The sequence below is a fragment of the Grampus griseus genome (assembly GCF_964374135.1).
Source record: "Grampus griseus genome assembly, chromosome: 1".
NCBI classification, from domain to species: Eukaryota; Metazoa; Chordata; class Mammalia; order Artiodactyla; family Delphinidae; genus Grampus; species Grampus griseus.
The window spans coordinates 105085051-105106185 of NC_139017.1; the positions used below are offsets into that span (position 1 = coordinate 105085051).

The window sequence follows — 21135 nt, forward strand, 5'->3', positions numbered from 1 at the left end:
AGTACCATGGGGCTAGATGCTGGAGGAAGACAGGTCACTGTAAGGAGCTTAGGCTTGTTGTAGTGAACCACTGTAGAATTTTAAACATGAAGCAAAAATTACATGGACATACTTGTTTTTGCAGCACTAATCTCCTCAATGGAATTTTAAGTTCTGTGCTCCTTCTTGGTTCCTCAGGCAAACGAAGTCCTCCAGAACTTTCTGCTGTCACAGGTGGCAATAGAGAAATCCATCCTGCAGGCAGATAAAGCCCTCAGTGATGGGGAGAAGGCTGTAGTAGGTACGGAGTAGGGCTCTGGCAGTCCCGCAGTTCCCTCTGACAGGTGTGAGAGCAAAACCTTCCTGATAAGGAAGAAGGAGCCTCTTCTCCATCTGTGGGATAGCTCTGCTACATCCAAAAACAGCAAGGGGAGTTGTGGTTGGACATGGTTAGATGTCAGCCAGACAGAGCCTCTCCCATCACATTCTGAAATGTGCTCTTGGTGGTGTGGACACGGGGGGCGGATTTCAGAGATTTTCTACCTCCCTTTCCAATTTTATTTGGTCTCTGAGGTCAGGAGGGTAGAGATCAGTCCTTACCTTATTTTCATCCCTCTCTAAAACCTTCTTGGGGCAGAGGAGCAGGCCAGGAGGGAGACAGCTGAGAGGGAACAGGAGCTGCTGAAACAGAAACTGCAGGAGCTGGAGCAGCAGACGGCAGCACGACAGAGGAGTCTCCAGGAAAACATAGCCCAGCTGACAGAGAAGCTGGCGAGGAGAAGAGAAAAGCAACTGAGAGAGCACAATATGATGTTGGAGCATAAGCTGAAGGTAGGTCAGGCTGTGGCCTTAGTAGTGCTTGACGGTCATTACCCTTGTACATCAGGAAGGGGTGGGCGAAGGTTACAGCAAGACTAGGGAGGGAAGCACCGCTGCCATTTACTGCTTGTGATATATTAAAACCCTGAAGCCTTTGAATCTTTCCAAAAAGGCTTTGAGTTCTACTGTATAAGTAGACTCTGGAGAGTTGAGCATGATTATGGCCCCTCCAGTTCCCTGGAGAATATAAATAGTGTTTGGATATCCATTTTGAGAATTTTAAAATGATCTCATGAGGCTTCATTAAACAGATATTCCAACCACATATATTTGATATGAGCAGCAACTGGCTTGCTTTACCAGGATCATTGCTGATTACCAGGAACCTTGCTACCACCCAGAGACCCTGAGGTAGATCTATGCTGTCATAAAACTATTGGAAATGTCCAGACTTAAAAACATAGAGAGGCAACGGCTTCTAAACTTGCTGCCTTGTCTCCAGGTGTGGATAGATACCCAAGCTATCATGTGACATAGAGGGAATTTTCTCACTGTCCATCTGGATGTGTTTATAACAGATTTCTATGATTTGGGTGACTGCACCATCTTGAGTGGGACTGAGAATCAGTGCAATCAGACCAAGGTTACCTCTCGCCTCTCATTTTTTGGCTGGAACATATATTTGTCCTCATGTCAGGCTTAGGTTTTTGGCAAAACCCAATGGTATGTGAATATTAGTAAGGCTGTAAACTATACTTTCTCTTAGTGTTTAGGTCCAAACCAGTAGATATTCTGTGTTACAAAATTCTCCTTTCATGACTGAGTAAGAAAGAACAATTTTAGCAGTGAAACAAAGATAATTTGCAAAGTTTTAAAGTTTGACAAAATGTAATCCTTGAAAAAAAATGGGGATTTAAAAAGTTTTACTTCCCTTCTCTCACTTTTTTTTTTTTTTTTTTTTTTTTTGCGGTACGCGGGCCTCTCACTATTGTGGCCTCTCCCATTGCGGAGCACAGGCTCCAGACGCGCAGGCTCAGCGGCCATGGCTCACGGGCCCAGCCGCTCCGCGGCATGTGGGATCTTCCCGGACCGGGGCACGAACCCCTGTCCCCTGCATCGGCAGGCGGACTCTCAACCACTGCGCCACCAGGGAAGCCCCTTTTATTTTTTTTTTTAGGTCCAGGAAGCTCTGCTTAAAGAAGGATTTAGAAAGAAATTTGAGGAGATGAATGCAGAGATAAATCGTTTGAAAAATATGATTGATAATGCTAAAGATGATGATACTCCCTGGCTGGCAGTAACCTTGGACGAATTTGACAAAGAGATCTCTTCACTATTGTGCACTCCAGGCAAACTTCTTGGTCATATTGTGAGTGGTGTGAGCTCCCTATTTAAAACGAAGTAGCTCTTCTTTTAAAGAAATTATAGATACACAATATATGTACATGCTCTGGCCTATGTTTGGTGTGAATGCTTTTCACTTTCATTCAGCAAATCTTTAAATATAAAAAGTGGTTACTAGAAAATATCAATGCCTGGCCCACATTAGATAGAATAAATACACTTTGATATAGCATGTTCACTTTTAGGAAATATATGTGTGCAAAATCATATATATGTATATATACATACATACATACAAGAGGCCCGTTGAGGCATCCCTTTTAATGGCAAAAGATTGGAAACTACTTAAATGTCCATCTATATAAATTGGTAATATACATTTTCCATGTACATATACTGGAATACTATGTAGCCAGTAAAAAAAATTGATAGTGGAGGTTTATATGTATAAATATAGAACAACCTTGAAGATATATAGTAGAGTGAAAAAAATGAGGTACAAAACAGTTTGTATAATCTGTTCACCATAAAAAATGCAATTCTTATGTGCACTCATATATATGTACACATAGAACGCCTCTGGAAGATTCATTAGAAAGTGGTATCATTGGTTCCTTCTGGGGAGAACAGCTTGGCATTCGTGATGGAAGGGACACACACTTTTCATTATATCCTCTATCTTCTCAATTTTGTAAAGAAAGCTTGTATTATCATTTCTCAAATGACAAAGAAAACATAAAGTATAATACTAAAAATGATAATAAATGGAATGTGAAATTGACAATTAGATGATGAAATTGCTCATTGCTTCTAGAAATGACATCAGTCTGTTCAATGAGTTGGATCAGAATACTAGAAAGCATAAAATTTGCATCCTAATCTTGTTTTCACTTTGGCTGTGTTTTTAATCCCTTATATTTCTTCAAAAAGAAGGTATAAACTTTCCTGTTACCCCTTGAAATCTCAGCTAGAGGAGAATGCAGCTGACATATTTTGAACTGTTATTGCCTAGAGCCATAATGCTAAGCTCTTTCGCTAGACTCTTTAATCCTTCAAATAACATTAAGAAGCATCTACGCTTATTGTCAACATTTTAAAGATCTGAACGGAGAGGCTTAGCAAGTTAAACTAACTTGCCTAAAGTTACAGACAGCAAGTAGCAGAGGAAAACAGCAGCACATTTTAGAGGCAGTATTTCACATTGGGAAGAGCAATATAGGAAAGCACCAGACATCCTGGGTTTGTAGAACTGAACATAGTTCTGACTGGCTGGGATCTGGAGTGGGTAGAAGGAAGTACCATGGGGCTAGATGCTGGAGGAAGACAGGTCACTGTAAGGAGCTTAGGCTTGTTGTAGTGAACCACTGTAGAATTTTAAACATGAAGCAAAAATTACATGGACATACTTGTTTTTGCAGCACTAATCTCCTCAATGGAATTTTAAGTTCTGTGCTCCTTCTTGGTTCCTCAGGCAAACGAAGTCCTCCAGAACTTTCTGCTGTCACAGGTGGCAATAGAGAAATCCATCCTGCAGGCAGATAAAGCCCTCAGTGATGGGGAGAAGGCTGTAGTAGGTACGGAGTAGGGCTCTGGCAGTCCCGCAGTTCCCTCTGACAGGTGTGAGAGCAAAACCTTCCTGATAAGGAAGAAGGAGCCTCTTCTCCATCTGTGGGATAGCTCTGCTACATCCAAAAACAGCAAGGGGAGTTGTGGTTGGACATGGTTAGATGTCAGCCAGACAGAGCCTCTCCCATCACATTCTGAAATGTGCTCTTGGTGGTGTGGACACGGGGGGCGGATTTCAGAGATTTTCTACCTCCCTTTCCAATTTTATTTGGTCTCTGAGGTCAGGAGGGTAGAGATCAGTCCTTACCTTATTTTCATCCCTCTCTAAAACCTTCTTGGGGCAGAGGAGCAGGCCAGGTGGGAAACAGCTGAGAGGGAACAGGAGCTGCTGAAACAGAAACTGCAGGAGCTGGAGCAGCAGACGGCAGCACGACAGAGGAGTCTCCAGGAAAACATAGCCCAGCTGACAGAGAAGCTGGCGAGGAGAAGAGAAAAGCTACTGAGAGAGCACAATATGATGTTGGAGCATAAGCTGAAGGTAGGTCAGGCTGTGGCCTTAGTAGTGCTTGACGGTCATTACCCTTGTACATCAAGAAGGGGTGGGCGAAGGTTACAGCAAGACTAGGGAGGAAAGCACCGCTGCCATTTACTGCTTGTGATATATTAAAACCCTGAAGCCTTTGAATCCTTCCAGAAAGCCTTTGAGTTCTACTGTATAAGTAGACTCTGGAGAGTTCAGCATGATTATGGCCCCTCCAGTCCCCTGGAGAATATAAATAGTGTTTGGATATCCATTTTGAGAATTTTAAAATGATCACATGAGGCTTCATTAAACAGATATTCCAACCACATATATTTGATATGAGCAGCAACTGGCTTGCTTTACCAGGATCATTGCCGATTACCAGGAACCTTGCTACCACCCAGAGACCCTGAGGTAGATCTATGCTGTCATAAAACTATTGGAAATGTCCAGACTTAAAAACATAGAGAGGCAACGGCTTCTAAACTTGCTGCCTTGTCTCCAGGTGTGGATAGATACCCAAGCTATCATGTGACATAGAGGGAATTTTCTCACTGTCCATCTGGATGAGTTTATAACAGATTTCTATGATTTGGGTGACTGCACCATCTTGAGTGGGACTGAGAATCAGTGCAATCAGACCAAGGTTACCTCTCGCCTCTCATTTTTTGGCTGGAACATATATTTGTCCTCATGTCAGGCTTAGGTTTTTGGCAAAACCCAATGGTATGTGAATATTAGTAAGGCTGTAAACTATACTTTCTCTTAGTGTTTAGGTCCAAACCAGTAGATATTCTGTGTTACAAAATTCTCCTTTCATGACTGAGTAAGAAAGAACAATTTTATCAGTGAAACAAAGATAATTTGCAAAGTTTTAAACTTTGACAAAATGTAATCCTTGAAAAAAATGGGGATTTAAAAAGTTTTACTTCCCTTCTCTCACTTTTTTTTTTTTTTTAGGTCCAGGAAGCTCTGCTTAAAGAAGGATTTAGAAATAAATCTGAGGAGATGAATGCAGAGATAAATCATTTGAAAAATATGATTGATAATACTAAAGATGATGATACTCCCTGGCTGGCAGTAGCCTTGGACAAATTTGGCAAAGAGATCTCTTCACTATTGTGCGCTCCAGGCAAACTTCTTGGTCATATTGTGAGTGGTGTGAGCTCCCTATTTAAAACGAAGTAGCTCTTCTTTTAAAGAAATTATAGATACACAATATATGTACATGCTCTGGCCTATGTTTGGTGTGAATGCTTTTCACTTTCATTCAGCAAATCTTTAAATATAAAAAGTGGTTACTAGAAAATATCAATGCCTGGCCCACATTAGATAGAATAAATGCACTTTGATATAGCATGTTCACTTTTAGGAAATATATGTGTGCAAGATCATATATATGTATATATACATACATACATACAAGAGGCCCGTTGAGGCATCCCTTTTAATGGCAAAAGATTGGAAACTACTTAAATGTCCATCTATATAAATTGATAATATACATTTTCCATGTACATATACTGGAATACTATGTAGCCAGTAAAAAAATTGATAGTGGAGGTTTATATGTATAAATATAGAACAACCTTGAAGATATATAGTAGAGTGAAAAAAATGAGGTACAAAACAGTTTGTATAATCTGTTCACCATAAAAAATGCAATTCTTATGTGCACTCATATATATGTACACATAGAACGCCTCTGGAAGATTCATTAGAAAGTGGTATCATTGGTTCCTTCTGGGGAGAACAGCTTGGCATTCGTGATGGAAGGGACACACACTTTTCATTATATCCTCTATCTTCTCAATTTTGTAAAGAAAGCTTGTATTATCATTTCTCAAATGACAAAGAAAACATAAAGTATAATACTAAAAATGATAATAAATGGAATGTGAAATTGACAATTAGATGATGAAATTGCTCATTGCTTCTAGAACTGACATCAGTCTGTTCAATGAGTTGGATCAGAATACTAGAAAGCATAAAATTTGCATCCTAATCTTGTTTTCACTTTGGCTGTGTTTTTAATCCCTTATATTTCTTCAAAAAGAAGGTATAAACTTTCCTGTTACCCCTTGAAATCTCAGCTAGAGGAGAATGCAGCTGACATATTTTGAACTGTTATTGCCTAGAGCCATAATGCTAAGCTCTTTCGCTAGACTCTTTAATCCTTCAAATAACATTAAGAAGCATCTACGCTTATTGTCAACATTTTAAAGATCTGAACGGAGAGGCTTAGCAAGTTAAACTAACTTGCCTAAAGTTACAGACAGCAAGTAGCAGAGGAAAACAGCAGCACATTTTAGAGGCAGTATTTCACATTGGGAAGAGCAATATAGGAAAGCACCAGACATCCTGGGTTTGTAGAACTGAACATAGTTCTGACTGGCTGGGATCTGGAGTGGGTAGAAGGAAGTACCATGGGGCTAGATGCTGGAGGAAGACAGGTCACTGTAAGGAGCTTAGGCTTGTTGTAGTGAACCACTGTAGAATTTTAAACATGAAGCAAAAATTACATGGACATACTTGTTTTTGCAGCACTAATCTCCTCAATGGAATTTTAAGTTCTGTGCTCCTTCTTGGTTCCTCAGGCAAACGAAGTCCTCCAGAACTTTCTGCTGTCACAGGTGGCAATAGAGAAATCCATCCTGCAGGCAGATAAAGCCCTCAGTGATGGGGAGAAGGCTGTAGTAGGTACGGAGTAGGGCTCTGGCAGTCCCGCAGTTCCCTCTGACAGGTGTGAGAGCAAAACCTTCCTGATAAGGAAGAAGGAGCCTCTTCTCCATCTGTGGGATAGCTCTGCTACATCCAAAAACAGCAAGGGGAGTTGTGGTTGGACATGGTTAGATGTCAGCCAGACAGAGCCTCTCCCATCACATTCTGAAATGTGCTCTTGGTGGTGTGGACACGGGGGGCGGATTTCAGAGATTTTCTACCTCCCTTTCCAATTTTATTTGGTCTCTGAGGTCAGGAGGGTAGAGATCAGTCCTTACCTTATTTTCATCCCTCTCTAAAACCTTCTTGGGGCAGAGGAGCAGGCCAGGTGGGAAACAGCTGAGAGGGAACAGGAGCTGCTGAAACAGAAACTGCAGGAGCTGGAGCAGCAGACGGCAGCACGACAGAGGAGTCTCCAGGAAAACATAGCCCAGCTGACAGAGAAGCTGGCGAGGAGAAGAGAAAAGCTACTGAGAGAGCACAATATGATGGAGCATAAGCTGAAGGTAGGTCAGGCTGTGGCCTTAGTAGTGCTTGACGGTCATTACCCTTGTACATCAAGAAGGGGTGGGCGAAGGTTACAGCAAGACTAGGGAGGAAAGCACCGCTGCCATTTACTGCTTGTGATATATTAAAACCCTGAAGCCTTTGAATCCTTCCAGAAAGCCTTTGAGTTCTACTGTATAAGTAGACTCTGGAGAGTTCAGCATGATTATGGCCCCTCCAGTCCCCTGGAGAATATAAATAGTGTTTGGATATCCATTTTGAGAATTTTAAAATGATCACATGAGGCTTCATTAAACAGATATTCCAACCACATATATTTGATATGAGCAGCAACTGGCTTGCTTTACCAGGATCATTGCCGATTACCAGGAACCTTGCTACCACCCAGAGACCCTGAGGTAGATCTATGCTGTCATAAAACTATTGGAAATGTCCAGACTTAAAAACATAGAGAGGCAACGGCTTCTAAACTTGCTGCCTTGTCTCCAGGTGTGGATAGATACCCAAGCTATCATGTGACATAGAGGGAATTTTCTCACTGTCCATCTGGATGAGTTTATAACAGATTTCTATGATTTGGGTGACTGCACCATCTTGAGTGGGACTGAGAATCAGTGCAATCAGACCAAGGTTACCTCTCGCCTCTCATTTTTTGGCTGGAACATATATTTGTCCTCATGTCAGGCTTAGGTTTTTGGCAAAACCCAATGGTATGTGAATATTAGTAAGGCTGTAAACTATACTTTCTCTTAGTGTTTAGGTCCAAACCAGTAGATATTCTGTGTTACAAAATTCTCCTTTCATGACTGAGTAAGAAAGAACAATTTTATCAGTGAAACAAAGATAATTTGCAAAGTTTTAAACTTTGACAAAATGTAATCCTTGAAAAAAATGGGGATTTAAAAAGTTTTACTTCCCTTCTCTCACTTTTTTTTTTTTTTTAGGTCCAGGAAGCTCTGCTTAAAGAAGGATTTAGAAATAAATCTGAGGAGATGAATGCAGAGATAAATCATTTGAAAAATATGATTGATAATACTAAAGATGATGATACTCCCTGGCTGGCAGTAGCCTTGGACAAATTTGGCAAAGAGATCTCTTCACTATTGTGCGCTCCAGGCAAACTTCTTGGTCATATTGTGAGTGGTGTGAGCTCCCTATTTAAAACGAAGTAGCTCTTCTTTTAAAGAAATTATAGATACACAATATATGTACATGCTCTGGCCTATGTTTGGTGTGAATGCTTTTCACTTTCATTCAGCAAATCTTTAAATATAAAAAGTGGTTACTAGAAAATATCAATGCCTGGCCCACATTAGATAGAATAAATGCACTTTGATATAGCATGTTCACTTTTAGGAAATATATGTGTGCAAGATCATATATATGTATATATACATACATACATACAAGAGGCCCGTTGAGGCATCCCTTTTAATGGCAAAAGATTGGAAACTACTTAAATGTCCATCTATATAAATTGATAATATACATTTTCCATGTACATATACTGGAATACTATGTAGCCAGTAAAAAAATTGATAGTGGAGGTTTATATGTATAAATATAGAACAACCTTGAAGATATATAGTAGAGTGAAAAAAATGAGGTACAAAACAGTTTGTATAATCTGTTCACCATAAAAAATGCAATTCTTATGTGCACTCATATATATGTACACATAGAACGCCTCTGGAAGATTCATTAGAAAGTGGTATCATTGGTTCCTTCTGGGGAGAACAGCTTGGCATTCGTGATGGAAGGGACACACACTTTTCATTATATCCTCTATCTTCTCAATTTTGTAAAGAAAGCTTGTATTATCATTTCTCAAATGACAAAGAAAACATAAAGTATAATACTAAAAATGATAATAAATGGAATGTGAAATTGACAATTAGATGATGAAATTGCTCATTGCTTCTAGAACTGACATCAGTCTGTTCAATGAGTTGGATCAGAATACTAGAAAGCATAAAATTTGCATCCTAATCTTGTTTTCACTTTGGCTGTGTTTTTAATCCCTTATATTTCTTCAAAAAGAAGGTATAAACTTTCCTGTTACCCCTTGAAATCTCAGCTAGAGGAGAATGCAGCTGACATATTTTGAACTGTTATTGCCTAGAGCCATAATGCTAAGCTCTTTCGCTAGACTCTTTAATCCTTCAAATAACATTAAGAAGCATCTACGCTTATTGTCAACATTTTAAAGATCTGAACGGAGAGGCTTAGCAAGTTAAACTAACTTGCCTAAAGTTACAGACAGCAAGTAGCAGAGGAAAACAGCAGCACATTTTAGAGGCAGTATTTCACATTGGGAAGAGCAATATAGGAAAGCACCAGACATCCTGGGTTTGTAGAACTGAACATAGTTCTGACTGGCTGGGATCTGGAGTGGGTAGAAGGAAGTACCATGGGGCTAGATGCTGGAGGAAGACAGGTCACTGTAAGGAGCTTAGGCTTGTTGTAGTGAACCACTGTAGAATTTTAAACATGAAGCAAAAATTACATGGACATACTTGTTTTTGCAGCACTAATCTCCTCAATGGAATTTTAAGTTCTGTGCTCCTTCTTGGTTCCTCAGGCAAACGAAGTCCTCCAGAACTTTCTGCTGTCACAGGTGGCAATAGAGAAATCCATCCTGCAGGCAGATAAAGCCCTCAGTGATGGGGAGAAGGCTGTAGTAGGTACGGAGTAGGGCTCTGGCAGTCCCGCAGTTCCCTCTGACAGGTGTGAGAGCAAAACCTTCCTGATAAGGAAGAAGGAGCCTCTTCTCCATCTGTGGGATAGCTCTGCTACATCCAAAAACAGCAAGGGGAGTTGTGGTTGGACATGGTTAGATGTCAGCCAGACAGAGCCTCTCCCATCACATTCTGAAATGTGCTCTTGGTGGTGTGGACACGGGGGGCGGATTTCAGAGATTTTCTACCTCCCTTTCCAATTTTATTTGGTCTCTGAGGTCAGGAGGGTAGAGATCAGTCCTTACCTTATTTTCATCCCTCTCTAAAACCTTCTTGGGGCAGAGGAGCAGGCCAGGTGGGAAACAGCTGAGAGGGAACAGGAGCTGCTGAAACAGAAACTGCAGGAGCTGGAGCAGCAGACGGCAGCACGACAGAGGAGTCTCCAGGAAAACATAGCCCAGCTGACAGAGAAGCTGGCGAGGAGAAGAGAAAAGCTACTGAGAGAGCACAATATGATGGAGCATAAGCTGAAGGTAGGTCAGGCTGTGGCCTTAGTAGTGCTTGACGGTCATTACCCTTGTACATCAAGAAGGGGTGGGCGAAGGTTACAGCAAGACTAGGGAGGAAAGCACCGCTGCCATTTACTGCTTGTGATATATTAAAACCCTGAAGCCTTTGAATCCTTCCAGAAAGCCTTTGAGTTCTACTGTATAAGTAGACTCTGGAGAGTTCAGCATGATTATGGCCCCTCCAGTCCCCTGGAGAATATAAATAGTGTTTGGATATCCATTTTGAGAATTTTAAAATGATCACATGAGGCTTCATTAAACAGATATTCCAACCACATATATTTGATATGAGCAGCAACTGGCTTGCTTTACCAGGATCATTGCCGATTACCAGGAACCTTGCTACCACCCAGAGACCCTGAGGTAGATCTATGCTGTCATAAAACTATTGGAAATGTCCAGACTTAAAAACATAGAGAGGCAACGGCTTCTAAACTTGCTGCCTTGTCTCCAGGTGTGGATAGATACCCAAGCTATCATGTGACATAGAGGGAATTTTCTCACTGTCCATCTGGATGAGTTTATAACAGATTTCTATGATTTGGGTGACTGCACCATCTTGAGTGGGACTGAGACTCAGTGCAATCAGACCAAGGTTACCTCTCGCCTCTCATTTTTTGGCTGTAACATATATTTGTCCTCATGTCAGGCTTAGCTTTTTGGCAAAACCCAATGGTATGTGAATATTAGTAAGGCTGTAAACTATACTTTCTCTTAGTGTTTAGGTCCAAACCAGTAGATATTCTGTGTTACAAAATTCTCCTTTCATGACTGAGTAAGAAAGAACAATTTTAGCAGTGAAACAAAGATAATTTGCAAAGTTTTAAACTTTGACAAAATGTAATCCTTGAAAAAAATGGGGATTTAAAAAGTTTTACTTCCCTTCTCTCACTTTTTTTTTTTTTTTTTTTTGCGGTACGCGGGCCTCTCACTATTGTGGCCTCTCCCATTGCGGAGCACAGGCTCCAGACGCGCAGGCTCAGCGGCCATGGCTCACGGGCCCAGCCGCTCCGCGGCGTGTGGGATCTTCCCGGACCGGGGCACGAACCCGTGTCCCCTGCATCGGCAGGCAGACTCTCAACCACTGCGCCACCAGGGAAGCCCCTTTTATTATTTTTTTTTAGGTCCAGGAAGCTCTGCTTAAAGAAGGATTTAGAAAGAAATCTGAGGAGATGAATGCAGAGATAAATCATTTGAAAAATATGATTGATAATATTAAAGATGATGATACTCCCTGGCTGGCAGTAGCCTTGGACGAATTTGGCAAAGAGATCTCTTCACTATTGTGCATTCTAGGCGAACTTCTTGGTCATATTGTGAGTGGTGTGAGCTCTCTATTTAAAACGAAGTAGCTCTTCTTTTAAAGAAATTATAGATACACAATATATGTACATGCTCTGGCCTATGTTTGGTGTGAATGCTTTTCACTTTCATTCAGCAAATCTTTAAATATAAAAAGTGGTTACTAGAAAATATCGATGCCTGGCCCACATTAGATAGAATAAATGCACTTTGATATAGCATGTTCACTTTTAGGAAATATATGTGTGCAAGATCATATATATGTATATATACATACATACATACAAGAGGCCCGTTGAGGCATCCCTTTTAATGGCAAAAGATTGGAAACTACTTAAATGTCCATCTATATAAATTGGTAATATACATTTTCCATGTACATATACTGGAATACTATGTAGCCAGTAAAAAAATTGATAGTGGAGGTTTATATGTATAAATATAGAACAACCTTGAAGATATATAGTAGAGTGAAGAAAATGAGGTACAAAACAGTTTGTATAATCTGTTCACCATAAAAAATGCAATTCTTATGTGCACTCATATATATGTACACATAGAACGCCTCTGGAAGATTCATTAGAAAGTGGTATCATTGGTTCCTTCTGGGGAGAACAGCTTGGCATTCGTGATGGAAGGGACACACACTTTTCATTATATCCTCTATCTTCTCAATTTTGTAAAGAAAGCTTGTATTATCGTTTCTCAAATGAGAAAGAAAACATAAAGTATAATACTAAAAATGATAATAAATGGAATGTGAAATTGACTATTAGATGATGAAATTGCTCATTGCTTCTAGAAATGACATCAGTCTGTTCAATGAGTTGGATCAGAATACTAGAAAGCATAAAATTTGCATCCTAATCTTGTTTTCACTTTGGCTGTGTTTTTAATCCCTTATATTTCTTCAAAAAGAAGGTATAAACTTTCCTGTTACCCCTTGAAATCTCAGCTAGAGGAGCCTTCACTTCCTCTCTTTGAGTTACACTTCTAAGGTATTGGAAGAAAATTACTAAACATTAAGAATATGCACTGGTGAGAGGAATCCCATCATTCTTGAATGTTCATTGATTGACTCTCTGCTGCAGGCAAGGTCCAAAGATGTGATGTATCGTTGAAGAACTGGATGCCCTGATAGTACTGGGGATTATAGACCCTGACGCATGGAGGCCACCTGTTAGCATTTAAACATCAGAAGCCCAAGTACATACCATAGTGATGAGAATCATGGTTTGTCTTAGCTGAGGCTGCTATAACAAAATTACCGTAGACTGGGTGGCTAAGACAAGAACGTTTATTTTTCCCCGTTTCTGGAAGCTGTAAGTCCAAAAGCACGTGCCAGCACTGTTGTGTTGTTGGTAAGGGTCCTCTGGCAGCTTTACAGATGGCAACTTTCTTACTGTGTCTTCACATTTTTGGAAAAGGGAGGAGGCGGGGAGAGAACCTAATGATTCTTTGTTATAAGGGCACTAATCAGATTCATGAAGTCCCCATACTCATTACCTAATTTCCTCCCCAAAGGCCCACTTCCAAGTACATTGGAACATTGGAAGTTAGGGTTTCCTCAAATGAGTTTTGGAGAACACAAGCACTCAGTCTATAATGTGGTTGGAGTGGCAGCCAGCCAGACCTGAGCAGAGAAACCTCTGAATATGGCAAATAGAACAGGGTGTCTGTAGAGTCAAAAGGGAGGGGAGGAAACAATCAAATGGAGACAAGGATGTTTACCAGGAGGCTGAGAGGTAGCCTCGATAAAAAAGACACAGTCCATAGCCTTGATCTAAACCAATTTCCGATCATGAACCTATCACCTGGAGGAGAGGGCAGGATCCCAAGAGAAAGGACTCTGCAACTCTAGAACAAGGTTAAATGATAATGATTTCCCCAGTCCCCCTCCTAGGGGACCTCTGGAAATTCACTTGGTACCTGTGTGCTGGGAAATGGGAATGGCCAAACGTTTCGGTGACTCTTGGAATCAGGATCCAAGTTTGCAGTGATACTCAGATCCTGAAAAGACTTCACAGTCTCCCTGTTAAAGTAGAGGCACACAGGATCCTGGTAATAAATGCAGGCTTGGCTCAGGTGCCATGCAACTAATTTGGTCTCGTATTTGTTTTCAAATAAAAGTAAAGTTCATCTGAGGACAGAAACCGTTACATATTTTTCTGTACATCTTCATAGAGTATGTTTAGGCACAGAGTGTACTACATAAGAATCTGCTGGAAAAACAAAAGACTGACACATGTGTGACTTATCATGCCAGATTTCTAGGAACACTCTAAGCGTCTTTGGTAATAGTTCGGATTTTACACGCTAGATTAAGGTCTCTAAGGTGACCCTTTAAACCTTTAAGGTCTTAAAGGCTAGCAGAGCAAAAGAAACTTTTCTGGTGTAGTCTTCTCAGTGACTTCGTGTATCACAGTCTCTGTGCCTCTGCAAGGATGTTAACACGTCTTCACTGGAGCTTTTTTTTTTTTTTTTTTGCGGTACACGGGCCTCTCACTGTTGTGGCCTCTCCCGTTATGGAGCACAGGCTCCAGATGCGCAGGCTCAGCGGCCATGGCTCACGGGCCCAGCCGCTCCGCGGCATGTGGGATCCTCCTGGACCGGGGCACGAACCCGTGTCCCCTGCATCGGCAGGCAGACTCTCAACCACTGCGCCACCAGGGAAGCCCCTTCACTGGAGCTTTAAATGACTCTATCCAGTTGTGGCTTCAAGTGTTCAGAAGGAAGAATGGCTTTGACTTTTAAGGAAGAAACCATATATTAATGAATAGATGGCCAATAAATGGTAGGCTTTAATGAAAAAGCAAACTGTTCTATAGAAATATTGTGTATCTGTTCTCACTGAGAGTTGAATTAAGCAGATGTTCTAATCCCTTAGACTAGAGACACCCCGAATTGAAGAACAAAAGGAAGTCTTGACTTTTTTAGATTTGACATATAAGGGACATCATACAGTACTTGTCTTTCTCTGTCTGACTTATCTCACTTAGCATAATGGGCTCAAGGTCCATCCATGTTGTCGCAATGGCAGAACATCGTCCTTCCCTGTGGCTGAATAATTTTCCATTGTGTACATGTACCACTTCTTTTTTATCCATTCATCTGTTGATTAGTGTTTAGGTTGTTTTCATATCTCGGCTATTGTGAATAACAGTGCAATAAACATGAGAGTACAGATATCTCTTTGAAATACTGTTTTTATTTCCTTTCAATAAAAAATAATAAAAACAACTTGTATTGATCACTTAAAAAGAGAAAAAGGCTTTCAAAAGTAGTTAACAATTTATTCACACATCTAGTACTCATTAAGGAATACTTAGTTCCAATTATTTACACTGTTTACTAAATTCTCATGCCCTACCTGCCATTGTTCTGGATTATGTGAAGAGAGCAAAGTAAAGATCTTGTTCTCATGCAGGTTACCCCCTATAGGGAAGTTACATAATATTATGGCAATATTCAGGCAGTAATAAATGTTACATATATATATATATATCTTGCCTGGATAGTGATTAAGACTCAGAGTAGAAACCAAATAGTCCTTCCTTCTTTAAGTTTGGTTTCAATCTACTCCATCTTGCCTGGGAATATAATTGTGCATTATTGAATCCTAAGGACCAAATATGTTAACATTAAAGCATAGTAAAACCCAGATGCGTGGTGATTGAAAGAATAAATAAATAGATGAATGTTTGGATGAATAAGCGAGTGTAATATTTCTTTATCATTTCAAGGGGTAATAAATATCCCTACCATTACCCATAGTCAAAATAGTAAAGGCGTTTGCTGAGAATATTGTGTTTTTCCATCTGATGGAAACAAAATACAGAAAAGATCTCAAATCTAAGATGCTTGGATTGATGCCAGCATCTTGATAGCTGGACTGGAGGAAGCCGAAAACTGAGCAAACTCTCTCACAGAGCAGAGTTTGAGCTTTATAGCTCTGAACCCGAACTCCAGGGTCCCAGAGTGAGGCTAGGACAAGAGGTTTCTGACCTTAGGCAAATACTCAATGTGATTTTCCATCTAAGGTCTGAGTGATGGAACATTTTAACTAGCTAAAATGAGTTTTTTCCAGCCCTTTTTATTTTATTTTATTTTTGCGGTACACGGGCCTCTCACTGTTGCGGCCTCTCCCGTTGCGTAGCACAGGCTCCGGACGCGCAAGCTCAGCAGCCATGGCTCACGGGCCCAGCCGCTCCGCGGCATGTGGGATCCTTCCGGACCGGGGCATGAACCCGTGTCCCCTGCAACAGCAGGCGGACTCTCAACCACTGCGCCACCAGGGAAGCCCCTCCAGCCCTTTTTAAAATAGAGATATCCCTTTGTCTCTCTAATAGTAGTGTCTGGAGTGCTTATCATTGCTGGTCTTTGCCTGTTTGCTCTGAGATCTGTTCTGCTCCTTTCCTGTTGCTCTCCATTGCTGTGGAAATTAAATCTCAGCACCACACATATTCCTCCTTTCCCTTGCCTGCCTGCTGGGTTCAGCCAAGATATGAGGCCTTGGATGAAAACTGTGAGTGGGGAGGAAGGGACAATTTGGGGTCTCTGCTTCCTGTGTTCCTCAGGTAGTATCTGGGAGGAGGTACATCTCCTCTGCGGCTCCAACTGCCCCAGCAGAGGCCCTGTGACGCATCACTTTCTGCTGTGAGGCCCAAGCCTCGGACTTCAGTATCAGCACCTTGTCCCTTGTCTCTCCAGCCTTAGACTGTTGCTTCTTCCTGCAGTTACTTAGCCCTGGGGTTACGTCACAGGCCCCTGTCTTTGATCTCTATTCCTCTATCACCTGTACAAATGTATTATGTGTAAACAAACTAAAGTGGTTTCTGTGCTGTACCATGACTGATATATCAACTCTGGACTCTGTACCCCTTTCCGTGGAAGTGTGGCTTCCTTACTCAGTATTGTTATTTGAATGGAAGCCTTTTACTTCATCAATATCATCTTATTCCCTGACCACTGTTTTTGTGCTCACTTGTCCCAGGTTGCACTGAATATGGTGTCCACTCTTGGCCCAGTTGATTGGTCTAGGGAACAGGCCCAGATCAAACATGAATTAATGAATTCCTCCCCTGATATAGTTGGAGTAGGAGAGGTCCCAATCTCTCTCTGTCCCTGTTGACTGTACATTAATATATAAAATGCAGAGACTATCAAGTTCTATTTTCCTTCCACCTAAAATATTAATTTTTTTTCATTGTGGTGAAATAGACACAACATAACATTTACTCTTTTATCTGTTTTAAGCGTATAATTCAGTGGAATTGAATATCTTCACATAGTTGTTACAACCATCACCACTATCTGTCTCCAGCCCTTTTCATCATCCTAAACTGAAACTCCGTATCTAATAAACAATAAGTCCCCATTTCCCTCCCACCTATTTGCCAGGAATCATTAGTAAACTTTCTATTTCTATGCATTTAACTACTCTGGATACCTCATATAAATGGTATCATACGGTATTTGTCTTTGGGCTTACTTCACTTAGCATAATCTCCTCAGGTTTATTTATGTTGTAACATGTGTCAGAATTTCCTTCCTCTTTAAGGCTGAATATTATTCCATGGAAAATGGATACTGAATTTTATTTTTAATTTTTTAAAAAACTTTATTTTATACAACTTTTAATGTTACACTTCATTTACAGTTATTCCCTGTGTTGTACAGTACACCTTTGTAGCTTATCTTACACCCAATAGTTTGTACCTCCTCTGCCCTCACACTTCTATTGCCCCTCCCGCCTCCCACTGGTAACCACTAGTTTGTTCTCTATATCTGTGAGTCTGCTTCTTTTTTGTTATATTCACTAGCTTGTTGTATTCTTTTTAATTCCACATATAAGTGATATCATGCAGTATTTGTTTTTCTCTGTGTGACTTATTTAACTCAGCAGAACGCCATCCAAGTCCATCCATATTGATGCAAATGGCCAGATATCATTCTTTTTTATGGCTGAAGAGTATTCCATAGTGTATATATACCACATCTTCTTTATCCATTCATCTGAATACTTAGGTTGCTTCCATACCTTGGCAATTGTAAATAACACTGCTATGAACGTTGGGGTGCATGTATCTTTTTGAAATAGTGTTTTGGTTGTTTTTTTTTTCGGCTACAGTCCCAAGAGTGGAATTGCTGGGTCATATGGTAGTTATATGTTTAGATTTTTGAGAAACCTCCATACTGTTTTCTCTGTGGTTGCACAGATTTACATTCCCACCAAGAGTGTACCAAGGGTTCCCTTTTCTCCACGTCATCTCCAACATTTGTTACTTGTGTCTTTTTTGATGATAGCCATTCTGACCAGTGTGAGGTGATAATATATTCCATTTTATTTACCCATTCATAGGTTGATAGATAACTGTGTTGTTTCCATTTTTTGGTTATTGTGAATAATGCTGTTATGAACATTGGTGTACAAATACATGTTTGAATTCCTGCTTTCAGTTCTTTTGAGATATATAACTAGAAGTGGAATTGCTGAATCAAATGGTAACTTTATGTTTAATTTTCTGAGGAACTGCCATAATGTTTTCCACAGCAGCTGTTTCATTTTACATTCCTACCAGCAATGAACAAGAATTCCAGTTTCTCTACAGCCTTACCAAAACTTGTTTTCTGAAAAACAAGCTTCTTGTATTCTAAAAAAATAGTAGACATCTTAATGTGTGTGACATGTATCTTATTATGGCTTTGATTTGCATTTTTCGAATGACTAGTGATATTGAGCACCTATCTTCTTCTTAGTTCTGGAGGCTGGGAAGTACAGGATCAAGTTGCTGGCAGATCCTGTGTCTGGTGGTTTGTAGTTAGCTGCTTCCTCATTGTATGGTCATGTGGCAGAGAGCAGAAAGAGATCCTATGTTTAACTCTCTTTTTATTAAGGCATAATTCCATTCATGAAGGTTCTACCTTACGATCTAATTACTTTAAAAAAAACTCACTTCCAAGTACTATCACATTGGGAATTTAGGCTTTAACAGATGAATTTTGGGGGAACACAAACATGATGTCCATAGCATTCCATCACTGGCTCCACCAAATTCATGTCCTTTTCACATGCAAAATACATTCACTTTATCTCAACAGGCTCCAAGTTACAATTCTTAACACATTCCAGCATCAGCTCTAAAATCTAAAGTCCAAAGTCTCGTGTAAGTATAATCTAAATCAGATATGGTGAGGCTTGCAGTAAGAATCATCCTGAGACAAAATTCTCCAGTTGTGAATTCATGAACACAGACAAGTTATATGCTTCCAAAATACAATGGTGGGACATGGATAAATAGCATAAGGATAGACATTCCATCCCAAAAGGGAAAAGTAAGAAAGAAAGAAGGAAGGTGTGCGTGTCCCAAGCTGGTCTAAATCCTAGCAAGGTAAGCTCTACTAGATCTTAAGGCACAAGAATAATCCACTTTTTCTCAGTGCTCTGCCTTCTATATTTATTGGGACAGAATCCTGCCCCAGGACCCACCGGGGCATCAGCCCTGCCTGCACAATTCTGCCTGGTGGGGGTTGTATGGTTGAGTCTGTTCCTGGCAGGGGTCATGTGCCTGTGGCTCTGTGGGGTGGAGGTCATGCTGCTACAGATTCTCTGCTGGGCATTTTTCCCACCCTTTGAAAGCAAAATAAAGGCAGACCTGTACCCCTACCCCCCAAGTCCATGCACTTTGTGCTTGTGGTGGAAGTGGCAGCCCTGATGATCTCTGGATTGTATCTGGGGGTTCCTCTTCCCTTATCTTAAACAATAGCACATATTAGCAGACAAATAGTACTATGGTCCAGTTCTCTTGGGTCTAAGAAGTCCAACAGTCTTTCTTCATTTTATCCTATTTTCTCTGTTACCTGTAGTTCCAGCTGGCAGTGTTTCTGCTGTTACAGTCCCATCTCTATTCTTGCTTTTTGTTGAGATGGCTAATTAAATCCATGCTTCACACCACACTGATTTCCTTATCAAATGGTCCTGCCTCCACAACCTTACTGTGCTCTTCTGAATACATTTTCTTATTTTTTGTAATATGGTCAGCCTGAGAATTATCCAAATCTGTACCTTCTGTTTCCTCTTTCGTTAACAATTACTTCATCATTTTCTCTCTTCTCATATATATATTTTATTTTATTTTATTTTTTTTGCGGTACGCGGGCCTTTCACTGCTGTGGCCTCTCCCGTTGCTGAGCACAGGCTCCGGACACGCAGGCCCAGCGGCCATGGCTCACGGGCCCAGCCGCTCCGTGGCATGTGGTATCCTCCCGGACCGGGGCACGAACCCGCGTCCCCTGCATTGGCAGGCAGACGCTCAACCACTGCGCCACCAGGGAAGCCCTCTCTTCTCATAGTTTACTCTAAGCAGTTAGAAGGAATCAAGCCTCTCTCTCAACACTTTTCTTAGAATTTCTTCAGCTAAATATCCAGTTTCATCTATCTTCTACCAAATAGTAGAACATGAACAAATTTGGGCAGGTCCTTTGTCACTTTATAAAAAGAATCATCTTACTTTCAGTTTCAAAAAAGATGTTTCTCATTTCTGTCTGAGTTCTCACCAGTATCATCTTTTTAGTACTCTTCACGGCAATATTGGTTTTTTCTTTTTTTTGCATCTACTTCAAAACTCTTCCACCCTCTATCCATTACCTAATTCCAAAGATGCTTCCACATTTTTAGGTATGCGTTAAACTTTAGCACCTCACTTCTTGATACCAAATTCTGTCTTGGAGGGAACAAGCATTCAGTCCATGGCATCAAGAGTAGGTGTTGAAGATTTTGATCTGATATCAAAGGTGGGGAAATTCAATAAACTAACTTAGCAGGATTCTTATTAAAGTTGGGCTAGACAAGTTAAGGACAGGGGTCAAGGTCAAGTCCTATTTTAGAAGAGTGCTCAGAGGAAACCTAACTAATATTTGGTGAAAGAGAACATCTTTGTCACTCGGGGAGGGGCTATATGTTTAAGAAGCAGATTAGACCCAAATGAAGAGAAACTGATTGAGGTAGAGAAACATCAGAAAAAGTGATGCATGTTGAAAATTAGGGTAGTAATGGAGGGAATAGAGCAAATTGTCTAGCCTATATGTAATCAGAAGTAGTAGCAGAGGAAAGAGAAAAGGGACAGAG

At 40.6% G+C, this 21135-nt stretch overlaps 1 protein-coding gene across 4 annotated transcripts in view; it reads left to right on the forward strand.

The window, feature by feature from the left end:
* LOC309818343 (guanylate-binding protein 6-like) overlaps positions 1-10618 on the forward strand; it is a 112647-nt gene extending 102029 nt beyond the window's left edge. The window contains exons 24-33 of one of the 4 annotated variants that reach the window (XM_082648022.1): positions 178-280; positions 617-810; positions 1976-2167; positions 3614-3716; positions 4053-4246; positions 5192-5383; positions 6829-6931; positions 7268-7458; positions 8404-8595; positions 10041-10618. In XM_082648022.1, coding sequence (XP_082504148.1) covers positions 178-280; positions 617-810; positions 1976-2167; positions 3614-3716; positions 4053-4246; positions 5192-5383; positions 6829-6931; positions 7268-7458; positions 8404-8595; positions 10041-10154 — 1578 coding nt within the window. In that variant the 3' untranslated portion in view covers positions 10155-10618. Of the gene's footprint in view, positions 1-177; positions 281-616; positions 811-1975; positions 2168-3613; positions 3717-4052; positions 4247-5191; positions 7459-8403; positions 8596-10040 lie in introns of those variants that run through there. The other 3 variants (XM_082648023.1, XM_082648026.1, XM_082648024.1) reach the window with 3 other exon arrangements.
* Positions 10619-21135: the final 10517 nt, after the last annotated feature.